Source organism: Quercus robur, chromosome 10, assembly GCF_932294415.1.
Source record: "Quercus robur chromosome 10, dhQueRobu3.1, whole genome shotgun sequence".
In the NCBI taxonomy this organism is placed as follows: domain Eukaryota; kingdom Viridiplantae; phylum Streptophyta; class Magnoliopsida; order Fagales; family Fagaceae; genus Quercus; species Quercus robur.
This window is the reverse complement of record NC_065543.1, coordinates 44,158,189-44,181,133: the sequence shown is the minus strand read 5'-3', so window position 1 is coordinate 44,181,133 and position 22,945 is coordinate 44,158,189. Positions and strand designations below refer to the sequence as shown.

At 33.2% G+C, this 22,945-nt stretch overlaps 3 protein-coding genes across 3 annotated transcripts; 2 read left to right on the top strand and 1 right to left on the bottom strand.

Annotated features, from left to right (window-relative positions):
- Nucleotides 1–843: 843 nt before the first annotated feature.
- Nucleotides 844–5,871, top strand: LOC126702568 (ubiquitin-conjugating enzyme E2-23 kDa-like). The gene is made up of 8 exons (XM_050401313.1): nucleotides 844–1,010; nucleotides 2,738–2,851; nucleotides 3,004–3,077; nucleotides 3,261–3,340; nucleotides 3,844–3,958; nucleotides 4,236–4,288; nucleotides 4,553–4,681; nucleotides 5,516–5,871. The coding sequence occupies exons 3-8, from the start codon at nucleotides 3,034–3,036 to the stop codon at nucleotides 5,644–5,646; spliced, it is 552 nt and encodes a 183-aa protein (XP_050257270.1). The 5' UTR covers nucleotides 844–1,010; nucleotides 2,738–2,851; nucleotides 3,004–3,033; the 3' UTR covers nucleotides 5,647–5,871.
- Nucleotides 5,872–12,337: 6,466 nt separating this feature from the next.
- On the bottom strand, nucleotides 12,338–13,255 carry LOC126702566 (germin-like protein subfamily T member 2). The gene has a single exon (XM_050401312.1). The coding sequence runs from the start codon at nucleotides 13,168–13,170 to the stop codon at nucleotides 12,502–12,504; it is 669 nt and encodes a 222-aa protein (XP_050257269.1). The 5' UTR covers nucleotides 13,171–13,255; the 3' UTR covers nucleotides 12,338–12,501.
- Nucleotides 13,256–18,678: 5,423 nt separating this feature from the next.
- Nucleotides 18,679–21,554, top strand: LOC126702563 (probable inactive receptor kinase At2g26730). Its single transcript, XM_050401306.1, has 2 exons — nucleotides 18,679–20,093; nucleotides 20,972–21,554. Exons 1-2 carry the CDS (start codon nucleotides 18,794–18,796, stop codon nucleotides 21,469–21,471), a joined length of 1,800 nt encoding a protein of 599 aa, XP_050257263.1. The 5' UTR covers nucleotides 18,679–18,793; the 3' UTR covers nucleotides 21,472–21,554.
- Nucleotides 21,555–22,945: the final 1,391 nt, after the last annotated feature.

Sequence of the window (22,945 nt, the reverse complement as noted above, 5' to 3'; positions counted from 1 at the left end):
TGTATACTATTTTAATTATATTATACTTAAACCACAACTACTCACAGTTACAATCTAAAAATATTACTATTTTTTATTAAAAAAAGATTTATTAAACACATGCTATGATTAATTTACTTATAATGCTTATAAATAAGCTAAATAATAGTACAAATTTACAAGAAAACTAGGTTTCGTTTGTTTCAATAGTTTGAAATTGTATTTTTTTAAATCATAAATTTTTATAATAATTTAATTATTAGGGAGAATGAATTTGAATCTTAAATGTTTACGCCTTAAACATTAGGAAGTGTTAGTTCAGCTGCAATATTCTTGACAAACCACAATTTTTATTATTATTTAAAATTGAAGCTATTTTTTTAGCCCCAAATGCATCAAGAAAGGATTAATGTGTAGATTAGAGACAGAGATTAGAAAGGAGATAAGATGAGCATATAGTGCAATATGCAAAGCGGCAAGACCAAAAATCTAGTCCTAATTTATGGGGTCAATTATTTTATTCTACTACTCCGTAGTAACGTAACATTCACAATAATTTCACAAAAAAATTTTAAATGGTAAGTTGTTATTGATTCTAATCTAAATCCGCTACTGAAATTACTTTTTTACTTACTAATAACATTTTGCTATTTAAAATTTGTTATGTAAATACTGTGAAACTTGATTTTTTTTTTTTTTTGGTTGCTTGATTAATCACCGCCACAAATCAGACTAACCACAAATTAGCTTGCCACGTGCAAACCGGACTTCCTAACACGTGCCTCTAAACACGTCGAAACTCTCACACACCCATTTCCTACGCTTTCTCTCTCTCTTGTCTCCTTCAATGTATATATAAATAACATTCTCTCTCTCTCTTTCTTTATCTCTCAGTTACGTATATTTTCATTTTTCTTCGTCAAATTTCACTTTTTTGAGTTTTCCCAATCTCTCTTTCCATTTTGGTTTCTGGGTTTTTCTCTGCTCCGATCAGGAACTCAAGCGTCAACCCGTGAAATTCACTGGCAATTGTAAGACACACCCAGTTTTCATTATGTATTTTTCTCTCACTTTTAATAAGGATTCAATCAAATGGACCACAAATATATGTTTTTACATTGTTTCTCTCTGAATTTGGTTACCTGGGTAGTTCTTAGATCTTATCATCAATTCATTTTGTGTAAAAAGTTATGAACCTTTTTTGGCTTTAAATAATTCCACAATTTTTTTTTTTTTAATTTTTAATTTTTAATTTTGTATGTTCTTCAATGATGCTCTATTTGTTTGCTAAGCAAGTGATGGAATATGAGAAATTTGAACTGGTTTTTGTATAAAGATTTCACAGTTTTGCTGTTGGTCCCGTGTAGTTTCTGTGACTGGAAAATGGTGCAAGTGGTTGTGGATTGAGTGGTTGCATTGTGGATCAAACACTGTGCATTGCTTTTTTTTGATCATTTGTTGATGACCCATTGTTTTTTTAATTGTTAATTTGGAGAGTAAAGATTGCATGTTGATGACCCATTGTTTTTTTAATTGTTAATTTGGAGAGTAAAGATTGCATCATTAGTGTTCTTTCTAATTTTAGTGGGAAATAATTTCTCCAAAAAATTACATATTTAACCTTTTCTTTTAAAATGATCATAAGTGCTTGTGAGCACTATCATAGATTTTGTAATTTGCTGACAGTACTTGTCTTACCTGAATGTTTTTGCCCTTCGGAATATTTTTTGGTGTTGTTTTATAGCCCCATTGTGGTGGTCTTTATTAGAAACCTAAATAATAATACACTTGTTGATTCATGAACTTTGTTTATCCTTGACATATAATCTGTGCTAATGTATCAGCTTGTAGCTTAGGGGCTAAATTGTTGTGCTAAAAAGACAACATAAATATGCTAATACAGAGCTTTTGAACAATATAATAGCATAGGCGCTTTCTCTTATAAAGAAAGGTAATTAGTTTGAGCTTGAGATGGAGACATTTGAAGGACAGTGGCTTTAGATTGTATGATGGTACAAATATTTGTCCTTCTAAAATGTGTGAAGGCTTTCAAGTTTATGATTGAGCTAACAGGAGGCTTCGACAACCTAAGATCACTTTAAATGGAGCCTGCTACAGGTTCCACCAAGATTTAATGCACTAAAGATTTAAAAGATTTTATGGTGGAGTATGTGGTTTTCCTAGAAGGCTAGGACTAGTAGTGTTTTCTTGGCTGAATGGCTGCAATGAAGCCTTTGAAGAAATATGATCCAGAAGCTGTATTTTTTAGCTTATACAACAGGTCCATTTCTTTGAAATGACTGGAGTTAGAATTGGAATAGGTTGCATTTTAATCGTATTGTGTGAATTTTTTCTCTATTTCTCTTACTCTTTAATTCCTTCACGATATAATAGGTCTATGATATTGGTTTCCATTGCTTGCATATGTTATACACATCCATTGCTGACTCATTAATGGTTTAATTACCATTGTCTTAAATTTTCTCTCTATTTAGTGTTAGATTTGTGTTATTTTCATGTTTTCTATTTAGACATTACTTACCTCTACTTTGTGCTTTAATGGTGATGTCCTTAAAGATGTGCTTTAGTTATCCTTCTGAGCATAAGGTTGTCAAAGTTAACAAAATGGAGGTGTTAATGGTGGGATTTGTGATGTCACATTTTATTGATGCAACTTTCTGTTTTAGGCAGATTTGACTAACGTTGTTGCAAGAAGTCTTCATTTACTGACCTTTTTTTTTTTTATTTGGATCAACAGATATGCAACTTCCTTTTTCCTCGTTTTGGTTGTTAAGTAAAATTTGAGGTTTCTGATACTTTGGTATTCTGCTTTTCTATCTCATAGTACATCTTGTGAGTTTCTGCAAAGACGGTATGTGCTTATTCTTGTATGTTGAACTATTTTATCTCCAATCATTTTGTATTTCTGAATATTCCTGAACACAAAGGTTTGTTCGTTTGTATTGAATTTAATTATTTAAGTAATAATTTGAAAGAAATAAGTTCTTTTGATCGATCTTGCAGGTTGTGGAATTTTAGTTTATAAAAATTAAAATGTCTTCTCCAAGCAAGAGGAGAGAGATGGATGTCATGAAGTTGTAAGTTGTTGACTGTGACATCTCTGTGTGAATGTTTTATTTATATGCACTTTAGTTTGACCAAGTTGGCCTTGTATCATGAGTTCTGTTTCAGGATTGCAATTGCATTTTCACATGCTGAAGTTATTAGTGATGACTTTCTTTCTGGCACATCTCACATGTGTTCATGTTGTCCTTGTCCAGGATGATGAGTGATTACATTGTGGAGACAATAAATGATGGACTCAATGAATTCAATGTGGAATTCCATGGTCCAAAAGAAAGTACTGTTCTTACTCTCATGCTTCTGTTTCACCTTCATGTATTGCACTTTTGCAATTGTTTTGATGGCTATGATCTCCCTCCTCCTCCACCCCGCTGCACAGGGCCAGTTATTTTTTGGGTGCATTTTAATATTGAATTCTATGAATAAATTCAGAAATATTACATGCCGATCAATCCCAAAAAAAAATATTGATTTGGCTGTCTGAAAACATTATGGTCTGTTTAATTTTAAATATTACAACAGATAAAATAGATCCATTATGTCATAAATTGCTAAAGGTCCTTAATATCTATATCACCAGTTATCCCTAAGATGCTTTCCTTGTCCAATTACACTTAATCCTGTAATTGATGTCTGTAAACAAACAAGAGTTACATGATGCTTAAAGGATAATGGAAAAATTATAATCTAATTCAAATTTTGAATATAGTTTTGATCCTTATTTTTCTTTGTTTTGGTTGATATCATATCCTTTATTTTATATGATTGTGATGGTTTCAGGCCTTTATGAAGGCGGGGTTTGGAAAATCCGAGTCGAACTTCCTGATGCTTATCCATACAAGTCTCCTTCTATTGGTTTTGTGAACAAGATATACCACCCAAATGTTGATGAGCTGTGAGCAACTTATACCTTAACACAAACCTAACTTTTATCAAAAACTCTTCTGCCCTGGGATTGTTTAACTGCTATCTGGCAGATTTGGTCATATGAAAATTTTTCATTAGATTCTAAAAACACTTTGGCTTGCTACTGCTTTTTGAGAAGCATCAAGCAAGGACAATATGATTACTTTGCTGACTTTTTTCATGAGCAGTAAAAATTCATTGCAGGCAATCCTCTTAAATTTGTTGTCAAGAAAGCTGACTTTGGTTTTTTATTTCATTAATTGCAGATCTGGTTCTGTGTGCTTGGATGTTATTAATCAATCTTGGAGTCCAATGTTTGGTAATTATCAATTATCAATTCTAATTCTTTTTTTAGTAAAAAAAGACTTCAACAGTTGTGTAGGTTCTTTTATAGGTGTCTTTATTCATGCTTTTAATGTGTCAGAGTTCATATTTTCTCCCTCCACTATCAGAATTTGTTACAATGATCATGTATAATGTTTTTGTATTCTTTACTTTCTTGCACAAATCATCAAACTCTCTCTCTCAACCTTTTGGATTCACTTGGATTCCTCACATAATATACCCATTTTTTCTTGAACAGATCTGTTAAACGTGTTTGAAGTTTTCCTTCCACAGCTGTTGCTTTATCCGAATCCTTCTGACCCACTCAATGGTGATGCTGCATCATTGATGATGAAGGATCGAAAGCAGTATGATCAGAAAGTAAAAGGTGAAATTCGATTCCTACCTAATCTTCCTTCCTTTTTTATATTGATGAGTTTTGAAGCAAACCAGCTTCAAGGAAAAATCTCAACCACTTACTGAAATTTCACAAATTGGGAACTTGCTCAGCAGTGACACAGAGGGTGGGTTGCTAGAAGGTTCCCTGTATGTGAAATGAATTTAGGTCAATAAGATGATTTAGGACTATCTAGTATATCTTGTTTGTTTAGATAGTATAAGAGGAAACCCCATTAAGATGATTTGACTGCAAATATTCTAAGGAATGCCCATTAAGAGGGGTGTCAATAATTTCTTCCTGAGGCCCAGATTCAAATTTCTTCTTAGATTTTCTTATATATATATATATATATATATATATATAAATTCTTAGGTTTTCTTCCACTTTATTTTCAATTCCAAATACTTCAATATTGAATTGTTTCCCACATTAAGCTTTGAAGAATAGTGGACAGAGAAAAGAATATGTGTGATCGACTTTGGTTAGTTTGGGTTGTTACAGTTGAGGAAATATTGTGACTAATGCTTAGTTAGTTTGGGTCGTTACAGTTGAGGAAATATTGGGACTAATGCTTAGTGGTTGTTGTACTAAGTTGTTACCACATACTTCAAAGAATAGTAGACATGGAAAACCTTAGCTATTTAAGTGTTATTAGAATGTATTTTTCCTTGAGATAGTTTCTTAACAATTACTAGTAGTAAAATTGATAAAGAGAAAAAAAGGGAGGCGGAAACTTTTTACTGATTCTTGCTGCTAGTGGGATGAGATGTCATATCTGGAACTGCAAAATATAAGTTTTTCTACTATTATTTGTGGACTCAGAATACTGTGATCGATACGCAAAGAAGGAGCATCTCACCAATTCCACAGCCGAAGTGGATAGTGATGAGGACATCAGTGATGAGGAAAGTGGTTCTAGTGATGATGAAATTGCTGGACATGCTGACCCATAATGAACCACAATGGCTTCATTCTCTGATTTTAAAAGGCCCTTATAGCAGTAGCAGTGGAACCTTATAATATGTCTACCTGTTCAATTGTTACTAGTTGTTTGACTATATTGTATTTGCTTGTAGAATCATGACAACTATTGTAACGCCCGTACTGATATAGGTACAAGGGATCAATTAGAAACAAAGAAACAGGACTTGACAAGTTAATCAATTCTTTTTACTACATGTTCTATTTCTTTTTTAATTAATTATGTTAATTATTTATTTATTGATTATTTGGCCTGCTATAATCTGAAATTCTCATCTGAGAACCAGAAGGAATTGACAAGATACTCAGCTCTTTTAAGTACATGTTCTATTTCTTGTTTTATTAATTTATTTAACTAATTATTTATTGATTCTTTTGCCAGCTTATAAAAATTTTGAAGCGTAAATGGCCAAAATAAAACAAACTCTAAACTTTAAGGATTAAAAGTGTGCTTTAGTTTTTTGTCTTTTAAAGTTGCTATTACCCAATTTTGTGCGTGTTTAAATTTTTGGGTAAATTGCACAAATCTGGGGGAATGACACTCTAACTCTAAATGGATGACTTTCAATTTTAACATGATGTTTGAACCTTGTAGATAAGTGGTTTGGTGTGTGTTATGTGATTTGGTGTGTGTTATGTGATTTGGTTTAATGACTAAACAATATGTTATTGCTATTAAGGAACAAACGTACCTTCATCGAAATTTGAGGCATGTTTGTTATAATTTTTTTTTTTTTGGTAGAAATGTTTGTTATAATATGAAACTTTATTAGTGATTAACATTTGATACCTTTGTGAAACTTTATATTTAAGAGTTACAAGGTTAACTTGATTTAGTTAATTGGGTACTTGCATTTTTGTTTTGTTTTGTTTTGGTTTGGGTGCACCATGACTTTGATCTTTTTAAGTGGTTTAAACTTCACTTTGTATTTGATGCTTTATAGTTTACATATGCTGAAAATGGAGATAGGTTTTGTTTGAATTTTTCATGCATTTATGTCATTAGTATGCATTTAACATTTGTTTCATTTTTCAATGATTAAATATAAATCTATTAAGAAATAAGATAGGGCTCCGGCTCACTCATCCTATCTTTAGGGACAAGAACTTAAGATAGAAGAGATGAGATGAAGTTGGCTCATCCCAATTTAAAAAAGCATCCCAACAGACTATTGTAAGACAAAATTTACATTCATATTTACAAAAATAAAATCCTAATAGAGAAATGAGTTTAAGGCTCCTGCCTTCAAAACAGAAAAGAAAGGAACTAGGAACGAAGGAGTAGAATGAATATGCTGTAGAAACTTAATAATATCTGTTTTCATTTAAAATTTGGTCAGTAATTGTGTTAAATTTTGTATATATGTAATTGAGATAGATGTTGGCTCCCACAATTTATGGTCATTCACTATTGCACTGTTTTGTGTGTGGGATCACTATCTATAAAAATTGAGGAATGTGATCCAAATGACCCAAAATCCGAATGTAAGTTTTACCAAAGACCATACTATTGTTTGATATGGTTGATTAAAGTAAATGTCAAGTGCCAATTTTGTTACTAATTTGTTGTCACCTGTAAGGAAATATGACAATGTTTTCGTGTCATTGCATTGGTGTGGTTGGGTTTTATAATTTCTTGTGACTAGATGTATTAAAGGAAATGTCAGCTTGATTGTTGCAAGTGTCTATAGTTTTTGTATATATATTTTGAGTATCAATCAATATATATATATATAAAAGTAAAGACGTCATTATATAAAAGTAAAAACCTCATGCAAAAGTATATGAGGTTTTGCCAAGTAACATATCCTATACAAAGATAATTAAAATATTCTCAAGTGCCACATTAGAGAGAAGAATAAATTAAATATTGATTTTTTTATTTCATTTGGTTCAATGTTTCAAGGCTTTTTTTTAATTAAAATAAATAAATAAATATTCTTTGTATTCTTTGATTCAATCTTTCAAGATTTTTTATCCTCACACATACATACAAAACTCTTTGCATTTTAATTCACTATTTTCATCTCTTGCACTTTTACTCCTTTATATATATATATATACACACCTATACGTAGCCCTTCATGTCATTTAATATCAAATACACACAGACCAAAAACGATGTCATTTACCTTCAATCTTTTGTCTACACTTACCTAGCACTAACATTATTGTTTCATTTAATCTTAACCCGTATGAGTTGGCTAGAACCAAGGAAGGGGAGCTTGCATTTTATATTGAGTGGCAACAAAATTACGATTTTTATGTTAACGTTGCACGTTGTGGATTCGTAGATTTTGTAAACGATGTAATTGATTGTGGGGGTTTGGGATGTGTATTTTGTTTTAGAATTAAGGAGAATTAGAAAAACACATTCTATATAAACTTTTATTCTATAATATTTCTCCAAAGTTTATTTATTTATTTATTTCTCATTCATTCAATTGAATAATTATAATGGATATGTATATATAATTTATAATTGTTGTCTTTTATGATGAACTCATTATTAATAAAATTCTATAACAATTATGTTATAATATATATACAACATATTCCAAACTATCTTATGTAAGATACTACAACAATATCCATGCATCGCACAAGAAGCTTACTAGTTTAATCAATCAATCAATCAATCCATCATTAATATATATATATATATATATATATATAAAGGTAAAGTTCTTGTGTAGGAGAGTATGAGGTTCTGCCATGTGGCATATTTTATGAAAAGAATTAAGATACTCTTAAGCTACATTAAAGATTAGAGCAAATTTAAAAATATAGCATCTTTATTTCCTTTGATTCAATGTTTCAAGACTACTTTTTGTTAAATTTTTTATTCAATGTTTTAAGACTACTATTTATTTAATTTGGTTCAATGTTTCAAGACTTCTTCTCTCTCCCACATACAAAAAACTCTTTGCATTTCCATCCACCATTTTCACTTTTTCTCTTTTATATACACATGCCTACGACCCTTCATGACATTCCATCTCAAATACAATCATTAGGAAAAAAAAAAAAAAAAAAGGGCGACGTCAATTACCTTCAACCTTTCAGTGACACCTACATAACTCAACATTGTGGTATCATTTGATCCTAACCGTATGAGTAGACTATGGCCAAGGAAGAGGACTTGCATTTTTTATTCAATGACGGTAGTTTACGGTTTTGATGTTGAAGTCGAACGTTGTGGATTTTGTGAAGGTTCTCATTTGCTTTGAGTCTTTAGGTGTTTAGGATTTTGGTTTGGGAATGTCATAAATGTATTTGGTTTTAGAACTAAAGAAAAAGAAAAAGAAACAGAAACATTCTAATTGATTATTTATGAAGTTAGCTTTTTTTATATTTATTTTGTGTTAGAACTCATAATTCATAGGTTTCTTCGTAAGTTTTTTTTACTGCTATTTTGTGCAGTATAAGCCATAGTAATAAAAATAAAAATCAATGATAAATGGATGTGTTTTTAGCCAATTTCTCTTTATTTTATCACGTTCCTTTTATGTCAATACCTACAAATAATTTCCCTAATTTCATTGAGATAATGAATTGGGTGTTTGCAATTAAGGTCCCCATATTTGGTTGTAAGAATAGAGTGGTTGAAGAAATGTTTGGAAGATTGCTTAAAATTATGTAATTTTAGGATGTACTAGTATTTTATGCTTTAAATTCTTATTTATATATTTCAAAATCATTTAATTGGTTTAAAAAATTAAATCTATTTTTAACGATAAATACTATAATATGTTATAGTCTTATAGTGTTATACAATATTTTTTTAATAAAATATGAATAAAGAAAATCAAGTTTCAAAGTATTCAACAATATTGTGGGCAAACATAAATATTATACAACAAATCAACTATTATATATAGGTCTTAATATACATAAAAATGATTTCAAATTAAATTGTAAAGTATTAAAAGCAGAGACCTCATGCTAGAGAGTATGAGGTTGTGCCATGTGACGCATTCCTTGAAGTTATCTTTATTTAGTTTTCTACTTTGACAAAGTTTGCATTTATATTAAAGTTTTTTTTTTAGGGGGATTATATTAAAGTATTAGTTCATTAAATTAGCCAATAGAGTAAATGCATATATTAATTATCAATTGATGTGCATTAATTATTTATATTAAATGAATTTATATAGAAAATAATTTTTATAAACTCTATAAAGAAAATAATTTTTAGTTGGAATAATAATAATAAATTTAGAATCATGTTTAGTTGTTTTGACAACAATTATCACAAAAGCCATAAAAAAAAAATTGTGAATTCACTAAAATTAATCTTAATCCTTTTGTAAGGACCAGATTTGAGTCTCTATCCCAAAAGATGGATAAATCTAGGCCCAAAAAGTCCAAAACAATGAATTTGTAGAGAGTGAGTTGGAAAACTGGACAAAAATGAGTTGAACAACAAGTAAAGTGGGCTCAAATGATAAGAACAGGGAAATAGATTGATTTAAACTAAAGAAAATCGTCCTTGGCACAGTTCGAGGAGATTAGTTCTTACATGTTTGATTACAAATTTTGTTCCAAATTGCTACAGTGTTTTTCTCTTAATTTCTCGATTCCTTTCTATGGAGGGTCTCTTACATTATATAGTTCCCTTTGGACGATTTTAGCCTTCCACTTGTTGATCATCGAAGCCACTACTTAATTGCTTGTCCCATTAGATACCCTCTCAGGTCCTCTGTGAGTTGGGGTAGCCAAGACAATACTATTTAGGGGTCTTCTCCATATTAATGCAGTCAGAAAGTTAGCTGCAGAGCATTTAATGCGGTGGCAGCAGTCTTTCCTTAGATATTTCCTAATTCTTATCCTTCCCGTACATTCATAGTGCATATCCATAGAACCTCTTGGAACGTCACCTTGGATGACGAGAGGCACATCTTGATCTTCGTTGCGTTTAGTCGAGGGGATATTCTTCCTTGAACAACCTTTCCTAGCCTCTATAGTCATAGTTTGCTTGTGATGTTTGAAGTATTACGTCTTTCTTGCTATTGATCTATTCTTGGACCATTGTGCGTCCTCGAACAAGGCCCAAGGCCCAATATATATTTGAGCTTGTGTCCCCACACCTTTAAATTTCCTAACTCCTTTGTGCGCGCGCGCGCGTGTGTGTATGTATTTGGGTGGAACTAACACTATAGTATGTATTCTGTGTAATTAGAAAATTACTAATATAATAAATATGTTTATTTTGTTATATTAATTTTGTTATATTAATTGTTTTAAGCATAATGAAATTTTAATATCATCTTTCTAAGATTTATATGAGAAACAATTGGTTTATTTATTTTATGTGAGAAACAATTGATTTGAAATAAGACATTTTTACTCAAATTTAGTTGTTTTTGCAACAATTGAAACCATGTCCAACAAAAAAGGGAAAATATTTTTAGTAAAACACAATCAAGAATGTTAAAAAAAAAAAAAAAAAAAAAAAGAAAGAAAGAAAGAAAGAAAGAAAAAGATATATGCATTTTTTAGTAGGCATGAAACATGCCTATCTATATTAGCTACTATATCATGCAATTTTCAATTTGTAAACACACACACACATATATATAGTATAATCAAATCACTATACTACTTTTAGTGTATTTCTATTTTGTCTATATATAAAATAACTAAAAATTACAATTTTTTACAATAAAATTTATTGAAATATCTTTTTTATACATTGATAGTTGGGGGTGAGGATCTAAATCTTGAATATTTCTATTGGAAATTGAGGTGTTAATTAGTTAAGTTACAAGATTTTTGGCAAAATTTATCGAAATATTGGATAAAACTAATAATAAGTTGTACCGCACTTCGTGCGAGAACTCAACTAATTAGTACTTAATCATTTATAATCAAAGGGCAGTTGCGTTGTAGGTTTCTCCATGGTTGATGCTGAAGTGTGTTTCCTAGTCTCTTTTAATGTCCTAAAATTTTAATATGAAATCATATGTAGAAAATACATTAATCTTTTTATGTATCATCTTAATGGATACACTTTAGTTAATTGTATTAATATGCAAACAGAATCTCCTAGGTTAAATTAGTTCTTAATACTCTACTTTCTAGAACTTACTTAGAAATTCCTGATTCATTGTTACAGTATGTTACTAATTGATACAATTTCAGGCCAAACTTTGTAATGAGAGAATTTTGCTTTGCAAAATTTCTTTTTCCTTCTTAAATATATTACTAATTGGTACAAATTCATGCTTCAATAATGGCAGTGAAATAAATTCAAATAATGCAAAATTTTGGAGTCATTAAAATAGAACTAATGTTGAAGTACAGAAAAGAGCAATTAACAAATGCCATAGGAGACGATTTATTTTTTATTTTTTTGAGAGAAGCCATTAAAGCCAATTTGAATCATTACTCTCCACTTACAATGAAACTAAATGGAAATTAGTTTGAGCTATAAATACTCCTTGACAATTTGCCATCATTGTATGTGGGGTTTGATACAGGACACTTTTAGATTATTGTATCCGGATTCAGAGGTATATTCTTCAAGTTTTTTTTTTTTTGGTTTTTGTTTTTGTTACAGTGAGGGAGATTCAGTTGTGTTATTTAGAACTCAATACTTCAACTCACAAGTGAAAACATTTATAATAAAATTCATCTATAAAGATAACAACATAGGTATCATAAAATCAATCAATAAAATAAAAAAGTTTTATAAATCAATCAATAATCAAAACAACATACACTGATAACCTGAATAACACAGCCCAATAAAGGGAGGTAGGTAATCTCAAAAGTATTATTAAACAATATTCAAATCAAAGGGACCTTATCAGGAAGGCCATGGCTTAAGAACCAAATTTGGATTTTATGCTATTGACAACAGCATCGTCTACTTGGAACGCTTGAGTTAACACTTCATTAGGCATTGGGGGTTGTGAACCAAAGAGAGTTGTTGAGGTAATCACAACCCCTGGCATTTGACTATTGAAAGAAGTGAAGACAATACCTTTCCCGTTTCCAACATTCTTTTGGAAGTGTACAAGTCCCCTAGGAATGACAAAGACCTCTCCAGGAGTCAAAACCTTAGAGTAATACACATTGGAAGTTGTCACAAACCCCACAAGTATGCTCCCTTCAAGAACCAAACCCATCTCAGTTGCACGAGGGTGAGAGTGTGGTGGATTAAGTCCTCCAGGGCCAAAGTCTACACGGTTCATTGCAATCCCAAGAGTGTTGACAGCAGGAAATGAAAGGACATTTGCAGGAGTGACACTGAAGTTTAAGTTCGAAGTGTTAGTGATACCCTCTTTGCTCAGATCAAAGAAAAAATCACTTGCACTAACTTTTGAGGCAGGTATGCAAGGAAATCCATTGATTGATATGGATGCATTCAAATCTGCAACACAAAAGTCCTGTAACGAATCAGGGTCAGCTGATAGGGAAGGCACCGGGAGAAGCAGTAACATTAGAAGGCAAGATAGCAGGTAGAGGGGTGAGTTTGATGATTTCATCATGGCTGTTAGAGACTCCTGTTTTTTAGAGAGTACAAGATGGTAAAAAGATGAGTTTTTGGTTGGTTTTGTGGTTGAAGAATGAAGATCGTGGTTCTATATATAACTCTCTTTCTATGTGAAAACCCCAATGACTTCTTAGTTTTGCTGATGCTGAGACATAGGTAGTGACACAAGCAGCAACAAAGTCCACTGAAGACGGGCTGTGGTCAAATTATCTTTTAAATTTTGTATTAGCAAATCGTGTCCCTCTTGGAAACTGTCAAAGGATCAATTAGCTTTGATAGAGATAGAAAAATGGAAAGTCTTAGGCTGCGTTTGTTTCGTCTAAAAAGGATTTCAAGAAATTATTTTACACCAGGTTGTGTGTTTGGCACCTATAGAAAATTGAGTCAAATAGAAATTATTTTCCCCGTTGATTGTAAAATAACCCTTCTCGCCCGTAAAACCATTTCCGTTCTTATTTTACCTTCAAATGATTTACACTTCTCACACACTCTCTTGAAGCTTCTCACACACACTCCTCATAGACATCACTGGTACTCTCCAAGCTCAATTGTGACTGAGCTCCACCCTCTCTCTCACGCCAAACTCAACTCCACCCTTTCCCTCACGCCAGTCTAAGCTCCACCCATAGTCCGACGAGCGCCGCTGATCCACCCACAGTGAGAGCTCATAGCTCCACCCCACGCACCAACGAGAGAGAAACACAGCTCCACCCCACACGCAGATGCTGGTCCGAAGTCCCCCTTCACGCTGGCGAAGCCCATCTCTCCTCCAACATCTCCAATCCGTCGCTTCCATGTCGCTGGCGAAACACTTCTCTCAAACCCACCCTCTACAATACCCAATTCACCCAAGACCGATCTCGTTCTCGACCCAAGACCGATCTCGTTGTCGCCGTTGAAGACCAATCTCGTTGACCTGATCTCCATCTCTTTCCTGATCTATCTCTCTTTCCCTTAATCTCTCACTCTTTCTTCCTCCCTCTCTCTCAGTTTGACCGAGTTCAGCTTGTGAATGAATGGAGCTAATGGATTTTTATGTTGTTAATTGTATATACTGAAATCTTCTATTATAAAATTTGTTTGGAAGTTGAGAAAATGACTGAGAAAATGTGAGAAATTAATAGAAAATAGCATTTTTAGAATGCAACCAAACACCTGAAAACATTTTCTAAAACAATTTTTATAATGCAGCTAAACACTTGAAAATATTTTTTTTTCCGAAAAATATTTTCACCTGAAAGCATTTTACATTTGGAAAAATATTTTACACTGAAGCAAACGCAGCCTCAGGTATTTTCTAAAGCTTTTTCATGGTCTAGAACATTTGTCTATTTTTGACAGAGTCAGATGAATAAAAAAATAATTTAAAATAGAGTCTTCTGATCTAATCTTGAAGTGGATGGCTGTAAACAATTCAATAACTTAACGTGAATGGGGCCCTGGTTCTTTTGCAGTTTCAATTCATTGACTCCTTCAACCTTGAGCCTCTTTTCAATGAGCAGTAACTACATGATTGCGTGTTTCCTTAGAAATTCTATGCTGATACATGCAGATACAGCATGGTTTGTTGTGCATGATTATGCCAACTCCTCGCACCATTCGGTGCCACCCTTCGACATCAGTGCACTCTTCCACCCCAATTTCATTTATCCCTTTCAATACTTTAAATCAAATACCCTTAGTACATGGACATCTATCATATCTATATCTTTAGGTTCAACTTGTAATGTTGGCTTGTATTTTATTCCCAAGGGCCAAATCACACTTGTCAGTTTTTTCTTACTCATTGGTTTTTTGGTGGATAGGCTCCTAAGAATTTGCTTTGAATATTAAGTTATCCTCTTGTGAAGAGAATATCGTTTTTTTTAATTGTATCAAAGATCCAAAAAGAAGACTTTTGGAATTATATGCTGTATGACTTTGGTAACGAATTGATATGGTGTTTGGGCTTGGTGCACAACCACTTGATGCTTCTGGAATGATATTTGGATCACAAGCAATGAGGGAATATTGTCAAAGCTCACAACTTGAATGGCTGTGAAAGTTCACTTAGTGTGTAAAATACTAGTGAATGTTTAGACCTTCAATTTCAAAATTACTAACACAAGCTTATACTTAAACAATATATGTGCGGAATGATAAGTACAAGCTATATCCAAACAAGCAAAGAACTCTAAGTCATAATTTAATCACAACACAACAGTAATTAAAAGCAAAGAGTAAGGGTTAGAAAGATGCAAACATAAGATAACACTGGCAAGTGTTATTGAAGAGGAAACCGAAAAACTCGGCGAAGAATCTCTCCACCGCCCTCTAAGCGGTAAAATGATCCACTAAAAATTAATTGGGATACATGAATAGTAATAGACCCTCCAAACTTAATCTACCTGATGCGCCTAATCTACCTGATGCACTTAAACCCTCCAAACTTCTTACTCCAACAAGGTTAAACCTAATTATGTCTTCTCTAGCTTTTTGGATCCCACAATAAGCCCATTGTATTAACCAAATAAATTAGTCCTCTCTGAACTGCTTTGCAAGCACCAAATAACTTTCTCACTGGTATGAATATGGTGAGGTAAGGATTTGGATAAAGATCCTCTCAAGGGTATGACAATGGAGAGGGTGAGAGTAGAAGAATTTGAGAATCAAAGGTATAAGATTGTGGATGAATCAATCTTGTTAATAGTTAATTAGAGCTTAGAAAGTATGAAGTTTTGAGGTTTTTTTTTTTTTTTTACTTATTATGACAGTTGTTCAAATTAACAAAATTTAAAATTTATCAAAAAAAAAAAATTTAAAATCTCACATTGTTGCTAAGAGTTTTATAACTCAACTGGCACTTCTTAATTTTGCAACAAAAATGTTTAAGGTTTAAATTTCCCTTACCCCTCAATTATCAAGTTATTAATAAAAATAATAAAGTCACACTGTTATCCAAAGTAACAAAGGTCGTAAGTTGTAACTGCGGGCTCCTTTGGATGACTTTTTTTTTTATTCTTTTATTTTAAGAAACAAATTAACCGTTAAACACATACACTTAAGTACTTCGGATGACTTGATTAGCCACTTTTAAGAAGTGCCTAGTGTTAAAAAAGAAGAAAAACTTTTTAGCGTCAAATTCTTTGGGCCAGTGATCAAGAAATTTAGGTCCAAATTAATTTAGGCCCACTCCACTATAAATGTCCAAATGAAATTAGGCCCAACCCACCATGCCTGAACTGATCAAGCTTATCGGTAGGCCCATGATTTAGGCTAACCAACCTTATCCGGTGCAAAATTTATTTTATATATACTATATTTAAGAGTCAGAGCTCAGAGAAAATTCAATTAAGAATCTAATTTTAATTGCAATCCGATTTTGTACAAGTGTGATTCTAATTGACATTTTTCTTTTTTCAATGTCAATTGACCTACCATTTGATGTTAAGTGTCTAAATTTTAAGAGAAATGTTACGTTTATAATATTTTTTTTCATATCAAATTTTAAGTAACCAGTTATTACTGGTTTTAATCCAAGCTACCACTAACATCAATTTTTTATCCACCAATAATAGCTTGCTACTTAAAATTTGTTGTGAAAATATTGTGAATGTAGCATTTATCAAAATTTAAACACTTTAATTTTATGCAAAGTGTCCTTCCAATTATATACTCTAAATTCTGAATATGTGTTAAGTATATTTGCACAAAACTTAATGGATCTAAACCTTAGAAAATATAAAAAGATTCAATTCATTATGCTTTTAATAATACTATAAATGTGAAAGGTCTATTACTTAGTAGGTAGGAGCTTTTTTATATATGTGTGTGTGAGGTCTATTACATCACATGCAAGTTCAAGTATTTTAGGAAATTAAAAGCATTTTCAAAACCTTTAAATTAGCTTTTAAGCTGTAAATGAAAGTATTATTATTATTATTATTATTATAAAATTCAATAGTTACAACAGGAGAGAGGAGATTTAAATCCTGAAAATCTTTGTTAGAAACATCATAAAATACTGGTCAAGCTACAAGGCTTATGCAAATATAGAAAATCTTATATCAATTAAAAAGAATCTTGTTTTCTTTCCTCTAGCGGATATCAGATCTCAACACCTTAACCCTTTCTTGTGTGTTGGGTCTACATAATTATGTAACAAAATATTTTATGACAACATAATTTATAAAGTCATCCATGAGCAGTAATGATTCAAATAATTGATGACAGAGTAAATTAATAGTGAATGTTAATAGGGCATGAACCATTTTGTTAAACAACTTGGAATTGGGACGCATGAGTTCATGACACACCTATCCCACGTATTGGAAAAAAACGAAAAAAAAGAGTGATAACTACTGGTATCGCTCTCACATAACATAATGTTGGAGCCATGGCACACCAATTCATGAACTTTAAATTGATTAATAAATAATAAAGGGTAGAAAGACAATCTTACTGAGATAAATAGGACACCTTTTTCAGCAGAGAGATTGCTGCAATTAATTTGTGACAAAAGGAACTTTTAGTGGTGCCCAATAGTTCATATATGTGGAGTGGAGTGAGATTTGAAAGTTTTCTTTGGTCGAATGTGGCCAGCTTTTACAAGAGCAAAGAGTTGTTATGGCCTAATTTTTAAATAGATCCAGTTAACGGAGGCTCTTAGAGCATTTGTTAATGTTTTCACAAAAAACAAAAACAAAAAAAAAGTGGTATTTGTTAATAGATTATTTTAAAAAAGTTTTAATACTACTTTCATGAAAAATATTAAAATATGTCAAGAAATTCAGTTGTTTTTTTTTTTTTTAATTATTTCATAAAAAGGTTTTCTTAGTGCATTTGTTAACTTTTCCCATTTTAAATTACAGTTTGAGCTGTTTTTGTCATTTTTTGTCCCTGTGGATTCACAGAGGTACCAATTATAATCATCAATCTATAATTTTAAGTCATTTGCATGCAAAATATAATAAGCAGAAGTAGGCAATTTTTTGATTTTGTCTGTTATCGCAGTTGGAACAAAGATTTTACCATTCTGACAAGTGCCTCTCTTAGATTCTTTATTCCAAATTTGTTTGCTCAATTGAAGTAGCCATTTCTTTGATATTTACCTTTTCCAATCTTTTCCAAGAAGGAGAGGAGAAGCCAATCGAATTCATCTAGTCTGTTTTAGTAAGTACCCCTTTAGAACAATTGGAATGTAGCTCTTGAATACAAGTTACTGTTCTTTTTGGCTGGTCTCTTTGCATACATAAAGATATGACGATTAATATGTTAGTAGCACCAGTAAACATTCAAGTCTATGAGAAGCCAACAAGGACATTGCATTCAAAATGTGACCATTTCAAGCTGCCGACTCCTAATTGTTTAAAAGGTTAACTCTGTGGCTTTTGGCTCTTTTCCACAAGTACCTATTGGTTGTCACATACGGTCTTACAAACTACATATTAATATCAGAAAATTGCAAATCATTAGTGATTTAACAAACAACATTTACCTTGTTGTTTAGAAGAAAAAAAGGAACATCAACCTTGTTACTTTTTTCTTCTTTTACAAATAACCAATCCACATTATTGACAGGAAAACAAAGTAGCAATTTGTACCCCAAAAAAAAAAAAATCATACTTGTTCATCGAAAGATGGATCGAATTTCCATCTGGTTACTCCCCATTTTAATCATTCTCATCACTCCAATGTCAATTTCATTAGATGAGGATGTGAAGCAGGCGCTAGTTCAATTTATGGACAAACTCTCACCAGGAAGTTCACAACGAAATATCAACTGGGGTTGGAACATGAGTTCAGATCCTTGCAGTGGCCAATGGGCGGGAGTGTATTGCAACTATCCAGAGAATGTGTCTGTGGGGAAAATAGCACTTGATGGGTACAATCTCACTGGAGTTTTTGATGCCGGTTCTATTTGCATGGTAAATTCTCTTACTATCCTCAGTCTGAAGCAGAACCAAATAAGTGGATCAATACCAGAAGAGATAGGACAATGCAAGGAGCTAACTCATTTGTATTTAAGTGGGAACAAGTTCTCTGGTAGCCTTCCTAATTCTCTCTCACAATTGGTTAACTTGAAGAGGCTTGATATATCTGACAATAACTTCAATGGTGAGCTTCCTGATCTGCCTAGGATTTCAGGCCTGGTAACCTTCTTAGCCCAGAACAATCATTTGAGTGGGAAAATACCAAATTTTGATTTTGAAAACTTCAAAAAATATGAATTTAATGTCACCAACAACAATTTCAGCGGTCGAATTCCGTATCTCCAAGGCCATTTGACTGCAGATAGCTTTTTTGGTAATTCAGAATTATGTGGAGAACCACTGTCAACTGCTTGTCCACCTTCTCCTGCTCCTTTACCATCTGCAGAGGACTCAACACCATCATATAAAGGGTTTTTTATATACTTAGGCTACATAATTCTAGGTGTGGTTATAGTGCTCTCATTAGCCCTCAAATTTATTCCCAAAAACAAGCCTAAAAAAGAAAAGGGTGATGTTGAAAAGAATATTATTGTCGATGACAAGCCTAGTGAAACCTCCAATGAGTTTGGGTTTGGTGTAAACAGGTCAGATTTATCAATGACATCTCTTGAAAGTGCAGTCACTCCATCTACACTTTTAGTTCTCACGAGTCCATTGGCAAAGGAACTGCAATTTGAGGACTTGCTTAAAGCTCCAGCTGAATTGCTTGGGAGAGGAAAGCATGGAAGCCTCTATAAAGTCGCGCTTAATAGTGGGGTCGTTTTGGCTGTAAAGAGGATCAAGGATTGGGGAATTTCCGAAGAAGAATTCCGTAGTAGGCTGCAGAAGATGGACCAAGTGAGGCATCCAAATATATTGCCACCGGTTGCATTTTATTGCTCCAATCAAGAGAAGATTTTGGTCTACGAATATCAGCAGAAAGGCAGCCTCTTCCAGCTTCTCCATGGTAAGTTTCTCATTCTCAATATATAGCTAGCCACCCCACCAACACCCCCCCCAAACAAAAAACACCCTCTCCATCCCTCTTTCTTTTCCCCAATAAATAAGTGGGAAATTTGCAGCTGTTAGTTTGTACTAAAACATGCATAATATGAGTAGAATAAGAGACCAAAGAAGGTTTTGTAAAAGGTGAGACAATGCCCTGATATTATCTTAGAATAAGAATATATTGGGAAGAAGTAAAGAGAAAAAAAAATCACAAAATTAATGTGATTCAGTTTTAGCTGATTACATCCACAACAGAAAGCTCCAAACAGCTAATCTTTATTGTTGTGCTTTGTGTGTAACAATGAACCCCTAGAGTGTAATTAGAAATGCAGAATAAAAATGCAGTAGATAATTATAACCCTAATACAAATAGAAATACAATAGGCTTAATATGGTAACTGAATCACTATAGCCTATGATATTATACAAAACCATGCTCTATAATATCTATAGTGTAGCCTATTGTATTCTAACAGAATGCACACATAGACAGAAGCCTATGCCAGCGAGCTTGAAAGACTAGGATTTGCATTTTTACTAGGAGACGATGGATTGTGAGACCATCCCAATAATCGTGCAACTGAAAAAACATTTTAGACTCAACGTCAGATTGACTAGCCATGAAACCTGTTTTAAATTCTAGACTGCTAGGGATTTGTTGAATGTTGCATCCATCCCCTTAGTTTCTTTTAGCAGTTCCTTTCTCCCATTTATTCTTCACAGGGTCTAGAGACTCTAAACACCCATTTTGACTTGGAAAAACAAGGTACTAGATAAATTTTCAGAAACAAAAAAAATGCACAAGTAACTATATTTGCATCACTTTTTTATCTGCAGAATTACAAAATGGCCATAAATTTGACTGGGGAAGCAGACTAAGTGTTGCAGCGAGCATTGCCGAGGCCTTGGCATACATGCACAAGGAGCTGCATGAGGATAAGATTGCTCATGGCAACCTAAAGTCCACCAACATTTTGTTTGACAGAAACATGAATGCGTGCATCAGTGAATATGGTCTAATGGAGGCTGACAAAGAAGAACAACCATATCTTTCCCGAACCAGTAGTTTCAAAAACAATAATCCGAATGGAGTCAATACACATGACAATTTCAAGCTGGATGTTTATGCCTTTGGTGTGATTCTTCTCGAGCTGCTGACGGGGAAGCTGGTCCAGAACAATGGGACTGATTTGGCTACATGGGTGCATTCAGTAGTTAGAGAGGAATGGACTGTTGAAGTCTTTAACAAAGCTTTGCTCTCAGAAGGTGCTAGAGAAGAAAGGATGGTGAACTTGTTGCACGGTAGCATTGAATTGCATAAATCCTTCCCCAAATGAAAGGCCAAGCATGAACCATATTGCGGTAACATTAAATACATTAAAACAGGAAGAAGAGAGTTCAATCTCCTTTGATACTTCAGGGATATATATGGGCCATCAACTGTGAAAGGCAAGGATGCACGGACGCGGCTCCCAGGCCGGCGCACCCGCGTCCGACGCGGCGGGACGCGGCGACGCGGGAGGGACGCCGCAGACCGCGCGTCCGTCCCGCGTCGTGCCGCGTCGCGCCACGTGGCGGATCCGACTCGGGCCGACGCGGGCCGACTCGGGCAAAATCGGCGCCGACGCGGTCGAAATCGGGCCGAATCGGTCCGTATCGGCCGTATCGGCCATATCGGCCGGCGACCGATACGGCCGATACGGCCGAAACAGGCCGGAATCGGCCGAAACAGGCCGAAATCGGCCGTGAAAATCGCCGGAGAGGCCGAAATTCTGGCCTCAAATGCGTTTCTTGCCTTATTCTTTCTTTGTTTTGTGAATCAAGTATATTAATGTGTTTTTTAAGAATATTTTAATAGTAAAAATATAAATAAAAATATTTTTAATAATTTTTTAATCGCCGAGTCCCGCCGCACCCGCACCCTACTTTTTCAAAAATTGCCGAGTCCCGCACCCGCACCCGAGTCCCGAAACGCACCCGTGCTTCATAGGTGAAAGGACTCAGAAATTTCTATTTATCCCTATATCCGAATACATACATAGTTTCAAGCGAAGCTGTATCCCTTTGCATGGAGAACAATTCTTTTCTTGAACTTAAACATATGAATTTAATTTTATGAATGAACTTTATTTGCCATTTACTAAAATTAATATTCATCTCATGGCAATGCTCATCTTTTATGCTTTTAACTTTTCATCAATATGCAGTGGTGCTAGTTGGGTTTATACCAAAACTAGAACCTACAATATTAGAGGAAATTTCAATTCCCATGGCAAAAACAAATAAAATCAAGTATATTTGAAAATGATAGAATTCTTCAAACAAAGAAAATGGTAGAAGAATTTAAGAAATTTTTAACTTTTAAGACATCTTTTGGTGAACAAATTCTAACATGTGTTAGATCTGTGTTAACACTTGCACTGTCTCAGTCTAAACTGTGATCTTCTAGAGGGTTTATGTAATACAGATCAACAAGTTACATGCATAAGTGTGTGATTAGTGATTTAAGGATTCATAAAAAGTACTCATAGTAGAAGACAACTTTTATGTACAGAAAAGATTGTGTTTTAGACCTCTACATTACACATTGCTCATGGATTACATTACATATATCACATAATTGAAAACCATTTAGTTGGTGTTTAAAAACATTTATTGGTCCTAATTACTCATGGATTACATATACCAAACTAGCTAGTCATACAGCATGATTACATTTTGGAGGTTTGAGTCTAGAACTAAAAAGCCAATAACCAAACAAAATCATCTTGGTAGGGAAAATCTCACAGAATTGTCAAAGCCATCAAAAAA

What these genes read in the sequence shown, in the direction of transcription:
- LOC126702563 (XM_050401306.1), top strand. Translation starts at nt 18,794, where the DNA reads ATGGATCGAATTTCCATCTGGTTACTCCCCATTTTAATCATTCTCATC. An exon ending in CCTCTTCCAGCTTCTCCATG is followed by an intron (nt 20,094 to 20,971) that starts GTAAGTTTCTCA and finishes TTTTATCTGCAG; the next exon opens with AATTACAAAATGGCCATAAA.
- LOC126702568 (XM_050401313.1), top strand. Translation starts at nt 3,034, where the DNA reads ATGTCTTCTCCAAGCAAGAGGAGAGAGATGGATGTCATGAAGTT. An exon ending in CACCCAAATGTTGATGAGCT is followed by an intron (nt 3,959 to 4,235) that starts GTGAGCAACTTA and finishes CATTAATTGCAG; the next exon opens with ATCTGGTTCTGTGTGCTTGG. An exon ending in ATCTTGGAGTCCAATGTTTG is followed by an intron (nt 4,289 to 4,552) that starts GTAATTATCAAT and finishes TTTCTTGAACAG; the next exon opens with ATCTGTTAAACGTGTTTGAA.
- LOC126702566 (XM_050401312.1), bottom strand. Translation starts at nt 13,170, where the DNA reads ATGATGAAATCATCAAACTCACCCCTCTACCTGCTATCTTGCCTTCTA.